The following is a 17,150-nucleotide window of genomic DNA, read 5'->3' as shown; positions in this document are numbered from 1 at the left end:
TTAGGTTGTTGAATGTTATTCACTTTGCCTCGTTTTGCCCACGTATAACTACCCAATATTGTACTCAATAATATAAAATGTATCAAAACATTTGTACAAATGTTTCAGAAAGCGAAAACAAACGAAATGTCGAACGGAGGCAAATACGTCCGAGCCCCGAAGGATTTCGATCCAGAGTGGTCCCCCGATACGGATATTCAAGCTGATTGCAATTCATGGAAAGAACTCGACTCTCCTCATAGCATCCCTGATTCACAAAACGACGAATTCGATGACGAGCGTGAGGGAAGTTCCGATTCCAGAAATGTGAGTGACTTCATGTTGCCGACTGATGTACCGGATCTCAGTGTCCAGGAAGACCATGAAATATGCTCAACCCAAATCAACGAAATTAATGGCAACAAGGACCAGAACACGGACGACCGCCTTCAGAAAATGGAAAGTGTACTTTCTGATATGACGAAAGCATTACGCCCCGAGCAGAAGCGAAGTTCTGACCATCAAATCGAGATATTGATTTGATTGACATAAGAGATAAAAGATCTGAAGATAATATCTTAATTTTATTCCTGGAACTTCTAAGCCATATCAAAATTTGATGTTTGCAGATCAAACGAATAGCTCGCTGATATTGGTTAGATCTTACAAAAGCTAAGTATGATATGCTAATGATATTCTAGGAGTAAATTTTAGATATCATTTTCAGATCTTTTATCTCTTATATCTATCAAGTTAATATCACTTTTAGATGTCCATATCAAAATTAGCTATTGCTGAGCTTTTTTCACCTGCTCGGGGCTCCATGCAAACAATGCGTCCTACTGGATACGACCCCGATGAAGATTGGTGTGCATCTGTTGCACCCAAGAATCCTCATGAATCCTCCTTTTCAAGCGTACGCTGGGAAAATATCAAACCTTTCCCAGCGGGAGTAGCGGCCAACCAGATGTGGGAGGATTGGAACCGCTACATTGAAAATTTTGAACTCGCAGCAACCCTTAGCAACGCAAACGACCCTGTAAGAAGATCGCAGTTGCTGTTCCTTTCAATGGGAACCGAACTGCAAGGAATCGTTCGAGCTGCAAAACTACGACCAAGTTTGAACGACGCAGACTGTTACCGCAAGTTTGTTGCCAATATTAGAGCCTATTTCCAGTCTATGACTGACGCATCCGCTGAGCATGAAGCGTTTTCTAACATGAGGCAATTGAAGTCTGAGACCGCTGTTGCTTTCCACGCCCGTTTGATGGCAAAGGTCCGGCTATGTGGATACAGCCCATCCGATCACGACAGATTTGTGCGATCACAGCTCTTGAAAGGATTGAGAAACAAAGACTTGGTGAAGGCAGCCAGGACATACGGACACGACACCAACTACATAGTACAGGCAGCAACTCGGGATGAAGCCTACGAAACGGTAAGAGTGACAGCGGCGGACAACATCGAACCGTATGCAGTTAACCACGTGCACCGAAAACCATCAGTACAAGAATCGATAAGGAAGCGCTTGAGAACAGATACAACAGGGCCACAGTCAAAACGTTCGCGTACCATGCAGCAGACAGCACATCGATACAGCCAAGATCCAGGACGCAGGAGCCGTTGTCGACGATGCAACGGACGCAGTCATTCGAATTTGCCATGTCCGGCATTGAACCGCAACTGCAACTATTGCGGTGAACGTGGACACTACGCAATCTGTTGCCGTCAAGACCACGTTCGACAGGTCGAAGTTAAACGTAGCGCATCGCCTACACGAGACGTTGACGGTCACATGGATCAGGCACAGGTATTAAATGATTGAATTTATTAGACTTGAATAAAACAGAATTAAATGAAATCTATATTCGTTTGTTTCATGAATCGTTATTTTCCCATTTTAGTATGTTAATGCACTATCTCTTGAAGACGTTTTGGTGGACTGTCGTATAGGCTCGTCAAGTCCAATTCAAATGCTTGTCGATTCAGGCGCGGACGTGAACGTTATCGGGGGTGAAGATTGGCTTCGCCTTCAGCAAGAATATAAAGCAGGGTTGGCAAATCTCACTATTGTTCAACCATCGAACCAAAAAGAGCTCCGCGCATATGGCACGCACAGGTCTATGGTCGTAGAATGCACATTCGAAGCAAATATTATGGCGTCGAACGGCAATACATCTCCTACAAAAGCAATGTTTTACGTCATACGTAATGGAACACGATCATTGCTTGGTCGCTCAACGGCAAGCGACATGGGAATTCTGCATGTGAACGCGAGAATCAACAGCTTAGAGAAAGCAAACAAGCTTACAATTTTTCCAAAAGTCCCGGGCTTAAGGATAAAATTTAGCATTGATGAAACCGTTCCACCCGTCAGAAACGCGTATTATAACGTGCCTGCTGCCTTTCGAGAAGCAGCCAAGAATCGTTTGGCGGAAATGGAGTCACAGGGAATAATTGAGAAAGTCACCACCGCCTCCAATTGGATTAGCGGTATGTCCGCAGTTGCCAAGGGGAAGGATGATTTTCGATTAGTGGTCAACATGCGAGGCCCGAATAGAGCAATCAATCGCGAATACTTTCGACTTCCATTGCTCGAGGAGATGAAGATGAAACTTCATGGGTCCAAATATTTCACGAAGCTCGATCTAAGCAACGCTTTCTACCACATTGAACTTCATCCTGAATCACGTGATCTAACAACATTCCTCACCGAAAATGGTAAGTACCTGATGTTGTTTAAGCATTGAACTCGTTTTTGCTATGTTCTATGATTTCTCTCTATAGGTATGTACAGATTCACAAGATTGATGTTCGGGGTGAATTGTGCCCCCGAAATCTTCCAAAGAGAGTTGTCAAGAATTCTGAAGGGTATTAAGAACATAATTGTCTACATTGACGACGTTCTTATCTTTGCAAATTCACTGGAAGATTTGCGAAAAACCGTGTGCGAAGTCTTGAAAAGATTAAGAGAGAACAATCTGACGCTAAACACCGCGAAATGTGAGTTCGATAAATCTCGTCTCAAATTCTTGGGCTACGAACTCGACGAACACGGCTTTCACGTTGATGCAGCAAAGATAAGAAGCATACAAAATTTTCGAGAACCCAACACGGTGTCCGAGTTGCGCAGTTTTCTAGGACTGGCCTCATTCATCAGTCCGCATGTGAAGAGCTTCGCAGACATCACAAGTCCATTATGGGAAATCATCGCTGCCAAATCCTGGACATGGGGGCCTAGACATAGCAACGCGTTCAGCCTAGTCAAAGAACAGATTATGAAATGTTGTATGACACTAGGATTTTTCTCCGAAAATGACAAAACGATTTTGTACACAGACGCTTCACCTGTAGCGTTGGGCGCCGTACTCGTACAGGAAGACAAGCAGGGAAAATCCAGAATCATAAGCTTTGCATCTAAATCTCTTACCAATACAGAGAGAAAATATGCTCAAAACCAACGCGAGGCTCTTGGAGCGGTTTGGGCCGTAGAGCATTTTTCGTTTTTCTTGCTCGGCAGACACTTTACGCTGCGAACAGATGCGCAAGGTGTATCATTTATACTGAATCGGTCACGTGAAGACTCCAAGAGAGCTTTAACAAGAGCCGATGGCTGGGCGCTTCGGCTGAGCCCTTATAACTACGCCGTAGAATATGTGCGAGGTACTGAAAATATCGCTGACCCGTCTTCGCGATTGTACACCGGTGAAGACAAACCATTCGACGAAGATAATAGCCCGTGGGAGATCGCATGTCTGGAAGCCAATGCAATCGAATTCATTACGGAAAACGAAATTAAAGCAGCTACATCTACAGACCAAACCCTTCAAGGTGTCATAGACGCTCTAAGTTCTGGACAGTGGCCCGAACATTTACGGAAATTCCAGCTTCTGGAGAAAGATCTAACAACCCGAGATGGAATGTTAGTGAAGACTGGCTGCGTGGTCATCCCAGAAACTCTTCGAAATCGGACATTAGAGGTGTCGCACCGTGGTCATCCTTCAGCTGACAAGCTCAAGAGTATTTTGAGACAGCGTGTGTGGTGGCCCGGAATGAACATTGATGCTCAAAGGTGGGTGGATTCGTGCGCCACGTGTGCTGTCAACGGTAGACCGGAAAAAACTACCCCGATGAAACGCATTTTCGCACCAAAGGCAGTATGGGAGACCATCGCCCTGGATTTCAATGGGCCTTACGCAAAATTCGGAAGAATATCAATTCTGGTCATAGTCGATTACAAGTCAAGATATCTGATAGCTCGGCCAGTAAAATCAACCAGTTTTGAACAGGTAAGAAAAGTGCTCGAAGAGTTGTTTGTACGGGAGGGTGCGCCAAAGTTTATAAAGACAGACAATGGTCCCCCGTTCAATGGCCACGAATATAAAACCTACTGTACAAGTCGCGATATTACTCCAATATTTTCTACTCCACTGTTTCCTCAACAAAACGGTCTAGTAGAGAGTTATATGAAGTTAATAAACAAGGCAATGGCGAGCGCTGCATTGAACGACACAAGCTACGTTGAAGAGCTGAATATGGCTATCCATGCTCATAATGCAGCATGCCACAGCGTAACTAAATTTCCTCCGGAGGAAATTATGTCCGGGCGAAAAATCAAAAGAGGCCTTCCTCTAGTCGATTTTGATAAAGTTGTAATAGATGAAAAACTGTTTTTTGAAAGAGACCGGGATGCAAAAATAGCAGGGAGAGAACGGGAAGATCAACGTCGTGGAGCCCGCTTGTGCCGAATAAGTCCGGGGGACACCGTAATAGTTGAACGATTGATACGCGGTAAGGGAGAATCGCGATTCGGTTCACAAAGATATACGGTAATCGAAGCTAATAACGGCAGTTTGACACTTAATGATGATGAGGGCAATGTTCTAAAGAGACACGTATCCCAAACCAAAAAGGTTTCTCAGTGGCGCATCGAAGAAACTCCAGGTGATCCCAAAACACAAGAAGGTTCTGAAGAAACACTTTCCAATCCTAGCAATGTCGTCCACAGAAGCTTACGAGAGAGAAAAGCACCGTCATACCTGCAAGAATACGTACGATTGATTAATAAAGATGAATAAGCATTTGAAGCAATTATTGCTAGTTCGTTTAGACAATGTTGTTATTGTTATACTTACCAAAACATTGTTACCAAATAAAATGAATTCCTACTCCAAAAAATAAAACAATAATTCATACTGCTTGAGAAATTAGCTATTCGAAGTGCGAAACAAAACATAAACCTACAAAGTGGGCTGACTTTTCGTTTCAGCTGCAGCCAGTATCTTGAGCTAAAATAGCTGAACATACAATAACACAACTTTTTTCTCTCGCAAGCCTATGCAAAAGTTTGACTTTAACTGTGCGCCCTGTTTTCAAGTTGCCCGTGAGAGAGAGCGAGACAGCATTAACTCACGGCGCACAGTGAAAGTCATATATAAGAACAGAAGAATTTATGACACGCACAGAGGCTCATTGACAGATGTTACCCCAGTTGAAATCAAATGCTAAGGAAAAAAAATGAACTATGGCCCGGTGTAAACTAAAATGTGTTAACACTAGTACGATATACTGGAAGTAAAACAAACGCAACATTTTTTATATGCAAAGATAAATTTCTGAGTAAATATTTTTTTAAGAAAGGGGGAGATGTGTGGCCTATGATAACAAATTGATTATTTCCGTCATACTAGTTTACAGTGTACAGAATAATACCGCCGACGCATAGTCGACATACACAGCCGACATGATCATTATTCAAATCTGGCATAGCATAAGTAGGCTGTGATCCAACACCATCAGTTTCTCCTACGGCCGCGCTGCAACCGGTAAGTGATCACGACCCAACTAACAACAGGCCATTTGCGCCGGGTGATTCCTTTACAGAAATTAAGAAGTGCACAGGCTTTTCTACGGAAGCTTCAAAGGCTTCTAAACGAAAGCATTAAGAGCTTCTCTACGGAAGCCTCAAAATCTTCACTACAGAAGCCTCAAGGGGTTTTTACGGGAGCCTCAAGGGCTTTTCTACGAAAGCCTGAAGGGAATCTTTACGGTAGCCTCAAGGGCTTTTCTACGGAAGCCTCTGGGGCTTCTCTAGGGAAGCATCAAGCGCTTCTCTACGAAAGCCTCAAGGGCATTTTTATGAAAGCCTTAAGGGAATCTCTACGGAAGCCTCAAAGGCTTCTCTACGGAAGCCTCAAAATCTTCGCTACAGAAGCCTCAAGGGCTTCTCTACGGAAGCCTCAAGGGCTTTTCTACGGAAGCCTCAAGCGCTTTTCTACGGAAGCCTCAAAAGCTTTTCTATGAAAGCCTCAAGGGTTTCTTCGCGGAAACCTCTGGGGCTTCTCTACGGAAGCATCAAGCGCTTCTCTACGGAAGCCTCAAAGGCATTTCTACGAAAGCCTTAAGGGAATCTCTATGGAAGCATCAAGTTCTTCTCTACGAAAGCCTCAAGGGCTTTGCTACGGAAGTCTCAGAGGGCTTCTCTACGGAAGCCTCAAAATCTTCGCTACGGAAGCCTCAAGGGCTTTTCTACGGAAGCCTCAAGGGCTTCTCTACGGAAGCCTCAAAGGCTTCTCTACGGAAGCCTCAAAATCTTCGCTACAGAAGCCTCAAGGGCTTCTCTACGGAAGCCTCAAGGGCTTCTCCACAGAAGCCTCAAGCGCTTTTCTACGGAAGCCTCAAAGGCTTCTAAACGGAAGCCTCAAGAGCTTCGCTACAGAAGCCTCAAGGGCTTCTCTACGGAAGCCTCAAGGGCATTTCTATGAAAGCCTTAAGAGAATCTCTACGGAAGCCTCAAAGACTGGGCTTCGTAGCCGTGCGGTTAGTGTCACCGAGGCATTTAGCCGCATCGTGCTAAGGAGTGTGGGTTCGATTCCCGCCTCAGGCCGAAAAACTTTTCGAGAGGAATGTTTTCCGACTGTGCCACTGGGCGTTGCATGCTAGTCCGTTGTCTAGTGTGGTGCTTCCTTCAAAGGGCAAACAGTCCACTGGAAGCATTAACGTGTAGTGTCTTTTTTTTTTAAAAAGACTTCTCTACGGAAGCCTCAAAGACTTCTCTACAGAAGCCTCAAAGACTTCTTTACGGAAGCCTCTGGGGCTTTGCTACGGAAGCCTCAAAGGTATACGCTACGAAAACCTGAAGGGCTTTGCTACGGAAGCCTCAAAGGGATTCGCTACGGAAGCCTCAAGGGTTTCGCTAAGGAAGCCTCAAAATCTTCGGAAGCCTCAAAGACTTCTCAACGAAAGCCTTAACAGCTTCTCTACGGAAGCTTCAAAATCTTCGCTACGGAAGCCTCAAGGGCTTCGCTAAGGAAGTCTCAAAATCTTTGCAACGGAAGCCTCAAAGGCTTCTCTACAGAAGGGCTTTGTAGTAGCTAGAGTTGGTGTAGAAAAATATTGATTTCTTTTATATGAGCGTGCATGTTTCATTTGAGCGTGCATGCTTGATATGAGTGGGTATATTTTACTCAATCGTGTATGTTCCATTTGAGCGTGTCAGAATTGACAGCTAGGGATCTCGAAAAAAAGCGCGCTGGAGACTTTGGATGCGTGTCGAAGGATAGAATCCTCAGTTTAGTGAATATTGTTGTAGCGGAAAGTTGTAGCTGCAAACGGCAGTGCAATTTTCAGCCGTAGGTGAATTCGGCTGATGGCAGAATCGGCCGAAAGCAGTGTGGATCTAGCGTGGATACTACAATGGCGCAGATGGTAGGTTTGTTTGGAATGGTTTGATATTGTGAAACATTAAGAGACAAATGGAAAAATAACGTGAAAGCGTCCCCAGTAGGCTCCCTGACGGAAGGGCAGTGGAGTAGGCTGGCGGATGAAAAAAATAAATAAAAAGATGGCAGTATAATAAACCATGTTCCCAGTAGGCTCCCTGATGGAAAGGCAGTGGAGTAGGCTGGTGGAAAAAGGAGATGGTAGAAAAAAAAACCAGTAGGCTCCCTGACGGAAGGGCAGTGGAGTAGGCTGGCGGATGAAAAAAAAAGATGGCAGTATAATAAACCATGTTCCTAGTAGGCTCCCTGATGGAAAGGCAGTGGAGTAGGCTGGCGGAAAAAAAGAGATGGTAGATGAAAAAAATGATGATGATGATGATGATGATGATGATGATGATGATGATGATGATGATGATGATGATGATGATGATGATGATGATGATGATGATGATGATGATGATGATGATGATGATGATGATGATGATGATGATGATGATGATGATGATGATGATGATGATGATGATGATGATGATGATGATGATGATGATGATGATGATGATGATGATGATGATGATGATGATGATGATGATGATGATGATGATGATGATGATGATGATGATGATGATGATGATGATGATGATGATGATGATGATGATGATGATGATGATGATGATGATGATGATGATGATGATGATGATGATGATGATGATGATGATGATGATGATGATGATGATGATGATGATGATGATGATGATGATGATGATGATGATGATGATGATGATGATGATGATGATGATGATGATGATGATGATGATGATGATGATGATGATGATGATGATGATGATGATGATGATGATGATGATGATGATGATGATGATGATGATGATGATGATGATGATGATGATGATGATGATGATGATGATGATGATGATGATGATGATGATGATGATGATGATGATGATGATGATGATGATGATGATGATGATGATGATGATGATGATGATGATGATGATGATGATGATGATGATGATGATGATGATGATGATGATGATGATGATGATGATGATGATGATGATGATGATGATGATGATGATGATGATGATGATGATGATGATGATGATGATGATGATGATGATGATGATGATGATGATGATGATGATGATGATGATGATGATGATGATGATGATGATGATGATGATGATGATGATGATGATGATGATGATGATGATGATGATGATGATGATGATGATGATGATGATGATGATGATGATGATGATGATGATGATGATGATGATGATGATGATGATGATGATGATGATGATGATGATGATGATGATGATGATGATGATGATGATGATGATGATGATGATGATGATGATGATGATGATGATGATGATGATGATGATGATGATGATGATGATGATGATGATGATGATGATGATGATGATGATGATGATGATGATGATGATGATGATGATGATGATGTGATGATGATGATGATGATGATGATGATGATGATGATGATGATGATGATGATGATGATGATGATGATGATGATGATGAAGGGTTTCGCTAAGGAAGCCTCAAAATCTTCGCTACATAAGCCTCAAGGGCTTCTCTAAGGAAGCCTCAAAATCTTCGCTACGAAAGCCTCAAGGGCTTCTCTACGGAAGCCTCAAAGGCTTCTCTACGGAAGCCTCAAAGGCTTCTCTACGGAAGCCTCAAAGGCTTCTCTACGGAAGCCTCAAAGGCTTCTCTACGGAAGCCTCAAAGGCTTCTCTTCGGAAGCCTCAAAGACTTCTCAACGAAAGCCTTAACAGCTTCTCTACGGAAGCTTCAAAATCTTCGCTACGGAAGCCTCGAGGGCTTCGCTAAGGAAGTCTCAAAATCTTTGCAACGGAAGCCTCAAGGGCTTCTCTACGGACGCCTCAAAATCTTCGCTACGGAAGCCTCAATTGCTTCTCTACGGAAGCCTCAAGGGTTTCGCTAAGGAAGCCTCAAAATCTTCGCTACGGAAGCCTCAAAATCTTCGCTACATAAGCCTCAAGGGCTTCTCTACGGAAGCCTCAAAATCTTCGCTACGGAAGCCTCAAGGGCTTCGCTACGGAAGCATCAACAGCTTCTCTACGGAAGCTTCAAAATCTTCGCTACGGAAGCCTCGAGGGCTTCGCTAAGGAAGTCTCAAAATCTTTGCAACGGAAGCCTCAATTGCTTCTCTACGGAAGCCTCAAGGGTTTCGCTAAGGAAGCCTCAAAATCTTCGCTACGAAAGCCTCAAGGGCTTCTCTACGGACGCCTCAAAATCTTCGCTACGGAAGCCTCAATTGCTTCTCTACGGAAGCCTCAAGGGTTTCGCTAAGGAAGCCTCAAAATCTTCGCTACGGAAGCCTCAAAATCTTCGCTACATAAGCCTCGAGGGCTTCGCTAAGGAAGTCTCAAAATCTTTGCAACGGAAGCCTCAAAGGCTTCTCTACAGAAGCCTCAAGGGCTTCTCTACGGACACCTCAAAATCTTCGCTACGGAAGCCTCAATTGCTTCTCTACGGAAGCCTCAAGGGCTTCGCTAAGGAAGCCTCAAAATCTTCGCTACGGAAGCCTCAAGGGCTTCTCTACGGAAGCCTCAAGGGCTTTTCTACGAAAGCCTGAAGGAAATCTCTACAGTAGCCTCAAGTGCTTTTCTTCGGAACCCTCTGGGGCTTCTCCATGGAAGCGTCAAGGGCTTCTCTACGGAAGCCTCAAGGTCTTCGTTACGGAAGCATCACACGGTTCTCTACGGAAGCCTCTAGTGCTTCTCTGAAGAAGCCTCAAGGGCTTTTCTACGAAAGCAGAATCTCTATGGAAGCCTCAAGGGCTTCTATACGTAAGCCTTAAGGTCTTCGCTACGAAAGCCTCAGGGGATTCTCTACGGAAGCCTCAATAGCTTCTCTACTGAAGCTTAGAGGATTTCTCTAAGGAAGCCGCTAAGGCTCCATTGAAACTATCCAAGAAAACCTCCATTGAAACGTTGTCAGTCTTCAAAAAAATCCATAAGTATCGATCAACGAATCAGAACCACCTACCTTTGTAAAGTAATGCACCCCGGCAAACTCCAGCAACGTAGCAATGCAGTAAAAGAAGCTCATCAGCAGAAACCAATCCAACGCGGTAGCGTACCGCACCTTGGGCAGATCCGTCCTCGAGTCCAAACTGATCGTAGACAGCGTCAGCACAGTCGTGATCCCCAACCCAACCCGATCGCTGGTCGCCTCCCGATGAATCCAGAACGAAACCCACGACAGCACCACAATCAGAATGCACGGAACGTACACCTGAATCAGAAAGTATCCGGTGTGCCGCTGCAGGTTGAACGACACGTGCAGCACCGAGAACTCGCCTTCCCTCCTCGCGAACGTGTAATTCTTCTGGTGGAAGCTCATCAGGTCAAACTGCGACAGCGTCATACCCGGTACAAAGTTGACCGAGTCGTCGTCCTTCCACTGGTAGATGAGCTGTTGGCGGGAGTAGGCATAGCTGCCGAGGACTAGCGGACATGACTGCCGATCCATGGGAAAGCTGCGCAGCTGCATCAGACAGGACGCTTTGATGGTGAGGCGCATCGAGTAGAGAATTTCGCCGTCCTGGCTCAGCCGAAGCAGCTTGTTCGGCACGGTTATGGTGTGAACGTGCGAGTGCTTCCCGTTGTAGAAGTAGGTATCCGGACGCCAGATGCGCTCCAGCATTTTTATGCTGAGCGAGAGGCTTTTGATGGGACCGTGGAAGCTGAGGCGCTTGTCGCGCCAGTACTGCCTGAAGTAGCAATCCATCGAGTAGTCCTTGAAGATGAAAGAAGACATGATTGATTCTTCGAATTTATGTGGCATGCTTGGATGACGCTTACCATGTCAAGTTCCGAAACTGGGCCCATACTCCGGATGAGGATATTGGTTTTGACAATCGTTGGAATGTCTGGAATACAGAATAGTGTTAAACAAGTTTTGAGGCAAAACTACAAGCAAGTTACTTTGACCATGCGTCGGCATCTGCGAGTTTTCGTAACTCTTGAGCAAGTTCTCCAAGATCAGCGTGATGTTCTTGCTGAGCATGTCGTCCGCGGCGGAGCGCTTCCTGACCTTCCGTAGTAGCATGGCGTCTTCGAAGCGACCGTCGTTGAGCGATCCGTTGGCCAGCTGCGCCGCAGAAGGTCGTGTTCCCGTTTTGAACAGTTGATTCTTGTTGGCCATGAAGCCATCGATTTCCGACGATGGAAGATTACGCCTTCGCGGGGCTGTGTTGTAGATGTAATAGCGTTGGAATTTTTGTAGCTGTTGAGGATGTTGGATCTGAGAAGACAACGGTGGGGATGGAGGTTGCTGTTGTGGCGCATGATCTAGTAGGCCTCCCGTTGGTATGGAGATATGACGTAGACGGCGGAGTTCAAGAGGCAAAGGGCGACCACTGTGCTGATTATCATCATCATAGTCGGCCTTGGCGTAAGTTGAGGAGTTCCTTTGTTTGCGATTGTGCGGTGAGTTATTGATCCTAAAAAAGAGGAAATAGTACAGAAAGGTGAGAAATTTTGATGCAGAAGCGTCATTTTCCACTGGTAGAATGAAATTACCGCGGAATGTAATAGAAATATTTGTGCTTCCGTAAATGCCCGATGGAAACGTTGGCTGCAATCAGTAATCCATTCTCGAGAGTGTTGTGCAGTTGCACGTGGCCGGCTTTTACCGAATAGCTCGAGACGAACGTAATTAATCTGTTGGGAGATAATGCAGGAACATGAAACAGGTAAAAATATATGTCGTTAGTTCGATTTCTCTTCAACGACACTCCAGGCGACACACAGGAGATACACATTTCAGAGTGAAACAGAATAAGATTGATATAGTAGGGTAAGAACGCCAATATTCGATTCATCCCTAGATTTTAACCGATTCATGCGAATTTGGCCTTCTTTGATTGACATCACAGCAAGCCGAAATTATTGAGAAACAATTTACAGTACAGCGAATAGCGCCCTCTTCGATAATTCTCTCACTCTCTCGTACAGCTTTATTTAGAAGGGAGCTTAATCTCTTTCTAATTGATTTTTTTCACCTCAAGAAATCCTAAATCGAGTTCATGTTTCTGTCTATCTTGAACTCTATCTTCTTGCAACGTTCGATTCGGTCCCTCTTTGTGTTTGCCATTCAATGCAAGGAAAACTAATATTAACACCGAAACCCTTTGCTTGAGAAATGCAACTCTCTGATCGGAACAGGTTTCCCACTGGGAATGCCGACGTTCGTCACAGCAAATGAAAGTGGAAATTTGCTGCACTGCTTTCCATTTCAACTTTAAAAGCTATCGCTGTTGTGGACGTTCCTTTTCGTTTTTTTTTTGTTTAACGATTAAGTCACTTCTACCAACATACAATTCTACGGGCAGGTGCCCCATATTGAATGGTAGTTCGATTCTTTTTGGTTTGGTTGGAAATTGATTTCCCCTTTCCAAGAGACGATTGTCGTTAGTCAGGATTGTAAATCCTTTACGCATACCTTATTTATAATGATGTCACTATCATGTTGTTCTGGATTTCAGGAGATATAATAGGGAATGGAGACAATCGATTATATGCCTGACATATTACAATTTTTCCGGTTTTCTTTGATCCATTTATTTTTATTATTTCGATTTTTTGAAATCCAAAACCAAAACTGATCCTGAAATCTGAAAATGAATTTGAATCTAGATTTGAAGCTTTTCAAGCTTCTTGAGGAAGCTTTTCAAGCTTCTTGAGGAAGCTTTTCAAGCTTCTTGAGGAAGCTTTTCAAGCTTCTTGAGGAAGCTTTTCAAGCTTCTTGAGGAAGCTTTTCAAGCTTCTTGAGGAAGCTTTTCAAGCTTCTTGAGGAAGCTTTTCAAGCTTCTTGAGGAAGCTTTTCAAGCTTCTTGAGGAAGCTTTTCAAGCTTCTTGAGGAAGCTTTTCAAGCTTCTTGAGGAAGCTTTTCAAGCTTCTTGAGGAAGCTTTTCAAGCTTCTTGAGGAAGCTTTTCAAGCTTCTTGAGGAAGCTTTTCAAGCTTCTTGAGGAAGCTTTTCAAGCTTCTTGAGGAAGCTTTTCAAGCTTCTTGAAGAAGCTTTTCCAGCTTCTTGAGGAAGCTTTTCAAGCTTCTTGAGGAAGCTATTCAAGCTTCTTGAGGAAGCTATTCAAGCTTCTTGAGGAAGCTTTTCAAGCTTCTCGAGGAAGCTTTTCAAGCTTCTCGAGGAAGCTTTTCAAGCCTCTGGAGGAAACTTTTCAAGCTTCTTGAGAACTCTTTTTAATCTTCTTGAAGAAGCTGTTCAAGTCTTTTGAGGAAGCTTTCCATGATTTTTGAGGAAGCTTTTCTAGCTTCTTGAGAAAGCTTTTCAGGCTTTTCGAGGAAGCTTTTCCAGCTTCTCGTGGAAATTTTTCAAGTTTTTTGAGGTATCTTACACTTATACCCACTTAGCTATGATAACTCCAGAAGCTCATTTTATTTCCCGAATAAAGACAAACCAGATAAAATCAACACGAAGATCAACTTAACAAATTGATCCATCTTCTTCTTTCTATTCCACAAACTTCCCATCCTATTAGCTTCTAAATGTCTGGTAGTGGAGTATACTTTCCTAGTTCAGCCTGTCATATTAACGTTTCTTTTTCAACGCCATTTCGCACTTGACTCCCGAGGACTTCCTTCCGTTTCGTCTACCATACCAACTCCACACACAACCCACACAGACTGGAAGCGTTCCGGAAGAACCCGCAAAAGGAAGTAGCTGTCTGCGGTAAATTAAGCACGCGAAGAGGACTTACTCCCCCTTTCATTTTTCCCAACTTCTTATGCACCAGTCCACAAGCTTTAAAGACCATCATCATCATTGTCATCTGCATCATGCTTATCCTCTTCATGAGGACCGTGCCTCCTTGAGCCAAAGGGAGAAAACATGAAACAACTACCGGCGAATGATCGACTCAGCGACCACGTGACGAATGAAAGGGCGTGGAATTGCAGCATAAGTGGAGCAGAAAGGTACTTTCCTACTCATTAGGGTGTGGCTTTGAAAGTTTCGAAAGTTCTCAAAAACAAAAGTTCGTTTACTTTTCTGAATTCATATCAAGTTTGATCCAATATTATTAAGATATAGAGGTGGTATAAGCGACTTAAAAGTGAATTTGCAAATTATGAAATTTGACCTTCAGTATTTCGTAGATTGTTAGTTACTTTTCCACTCTCATTCCAATTGCTCATGAAAAAATATTTTAGATGAAATAGCTTTTCAATCGGAAGTCAGAGCCACGGCCATCTTCTCCGTTACAAGGAAAGGGAAGGGTAATGATGATATGACATTTATTTGAAGAGAGACCAGTGACACACCGACGTCCTCATAGATGTCAAGGAGTTGGATGATAGGAAGGGTAATGGACTAGGATTCACTGTAAGCGAGTGATGCGATCGGATTGAAATTTTGTAATTGGGTGTAAAAGTGGATGTAACGTTTCTATCATCGTTGGAAGTGACTTAGCTAAGAAAGTTATTGTCACTTTATGCGCGTTTGTCATCCGGGGATGCGGCACAGGTATGACCACCTAGTGTCCTAGCTTTGGTTTAAGCGCCATTCCTCGCTCTCTGAAACGAGAAGAAATAAATATCCTACCCCATAATACACAGAGGCCAGAAAATAAGCAGTGGAACAAACTCACCAAATCCGTTAAATTGTCTTAAGGTCCAGTAAAGAAGTCGTTTCCACAAAAAACACAATCTGGACGGTTTCATATCTCAATAGAACGGCATGGGTGCATGAATGACAGTTTCCGTTATCAAGACCGTCAAAACACACCCAATATGAGGAGCAAAACTGATTTGAAATATTCAACTTTGCGTAGCACAGCTTTTTTTTCTAAAATTATTATCAGAAAGCATTGAACAGCACCATCAAACCACTCAGCTATAACAGATATGCTTTCTCAACTTAGTTTATCACAAACGAGAAAAAAAAACTAGCGAAAAGCATTTCTACAAACGGGAATCATTTTTGTAATCTAAGTCAGAAATTTCCATATAACGTTAAACGCCTAGAGGTATGCAATGCCCTATAAATCTTACGTTCAATTTTGTTCGATTTAAACTCCATTATCAAAGTAATCTCAAAACAGAAAATTGGCTTTCGATTATATGAAAAATTATACATCCATTCAAAGTAAATCTTTTGGCAATCTATCAACTGCAATCGATAGCTAGGATGCTAGTACTTGTTTTAAAATTATAAACTATAGGGGGAGATCCCCCAGTACCGGACACTTAAGCCATTAAATTCATAATTCGAAAAATTGATTTTATGGGCTCGTGTTACCCATTAATGATAAATATTATCATTTTTATAGTGTAAAAAAATAAATTTGAAAAAATAATTATGAATTTTGACATTGCATTTTGATGATGTATTTTAGTACCAAATTGATCGTTATTGAAAGGGTGCACCCAATACCGGACACGATCTGGAAAGGCCTCGATTTCTGTACACATTTGAACATCGTTGAATGTGTACACTATAGGTCATAATAAACTTTTCAAATGTTCCGGTAGCAATTAGCAAAATTTTCTCATATACCTTTTTTGTTGAAAATTTTGCGTACTTTCATAAAATCGGGTCGAAAATCATTCAAAAAGTTTATTTAAACCATATTGAAAAATCAACCTTTTTTCAAAAAATCATAACTTTTTTGTCCATGATTTCTCCATCTTGACCCACTGTGCAAAAGACTTCATTTTTTGTCTACTTTAACATATAAAAAAAAAACAAAAATACGATTTTTGAGAAAATTGATTTTTAAGCTTTATTTTCGATATATAAAAAGTTACAACATTTTTTTTACAGTGTATATTTTTTTCCAGATAGTCCCAACAATAACCTTAAACTTTGCGGAAGGCACCAAACTGATCGGACAAACCGTTTCTAAGTTATAACTTTTTGAAAATTATTAAGGATTTTTTTTCTTAGGCCCTTCTTAAAAGTAAGGCTAGAGTCAAAATGGCGAGCCGATGATGCAAAAAGGCATTTTTGGGCATAAAGAAAGCATGTGCAAAATTTCATCCAAATCAAAAAATACAAAAGTAAACCGACATTCGAATTCAAATGGAACCGCTCAATTGCCAATTCAATGCATTTGCAACATTTAAAAGAATAATTTGAGTTTTTCTTAGTTTGCAAGATGCCTATCAAAAACCTCTTTCATATATCTCGCGTTCAGTATTATAAGGACGTAACTGCGGTAAATCTAAACGCATTAAAAATGTGATTCTATCACAACGGTGTACCTTTGGTCCCCAGGGCTAAGCCCGGCTAATGGGTAAAGCTCTCTCACCGCGGCAAGATCGTACATCCTTGGAGAAGGAGTTTGTTTTTTTTTAAATATATATGTATACATATATATATATATATATATATATATATATATATATATATATATATAT

The 17,150-nt window shown here is 42.6% G+C and overlaps 1 protein-coding gene across 2 annotated transcripts in view; it reads right to left on the bottom strand.

The window, feature by feature from the left end:
• LOC5566204 (gamma-aminobutyric acid receptor subunit alpha-6) overlaps nucleotides 1-17,150 on the bottom strand; it is a 130,649-nt gene that overhangs the window by 33,687 nt on the left and 79,812 nt on the right. For both annotated transcript variants that reach the window (XM_021839247.1, XM_021839248.1), the window contains exons 3-6: nucleotides 12,296-12,436; nucleotides 11,699-12,216; nucleotides 11,576-11,643; nucleotides 10,758-11,510 (exon numbers count right to left, since the gene is read on the bottom strand). In XM_021839247.1, the coding sequence (XP_021694939.1) occupies nucleotides 10,758-11,510; nucleotides 11,576-11,643; nucleotides 11,699-12,216; nucleotides 12,296-12,436 (1,480 nt within the window). The remainder of the gene's footprint in view (nucleotides 1-10,757; nucleotides 11,511-11,575; nucleotides 11,644-11,698; nucleotides 12,217-12,295; nucleotides 12,437-17,150) is intronic.

The sequence above is a fragment of the Aedes aegypti genome, chromosome 1 (assembly GCF_002204515.2).
Source record: "Aedes aegypti strain LVP_AGWG chromosome 1, AaegL5.0 Primary Assembly, whole genome shotgun sequence".
In the NCBI taxonomy this organism is placed as follows: domain Eukaryota; kingdom Metazoa; phylum Arthropoda; class Insecta; order Diptera; family Culicidae; genus Aedes; species Aedes aegypti.
This window is presented reverse-complemented; position numbering and strand designations above follow the sequence as displayed.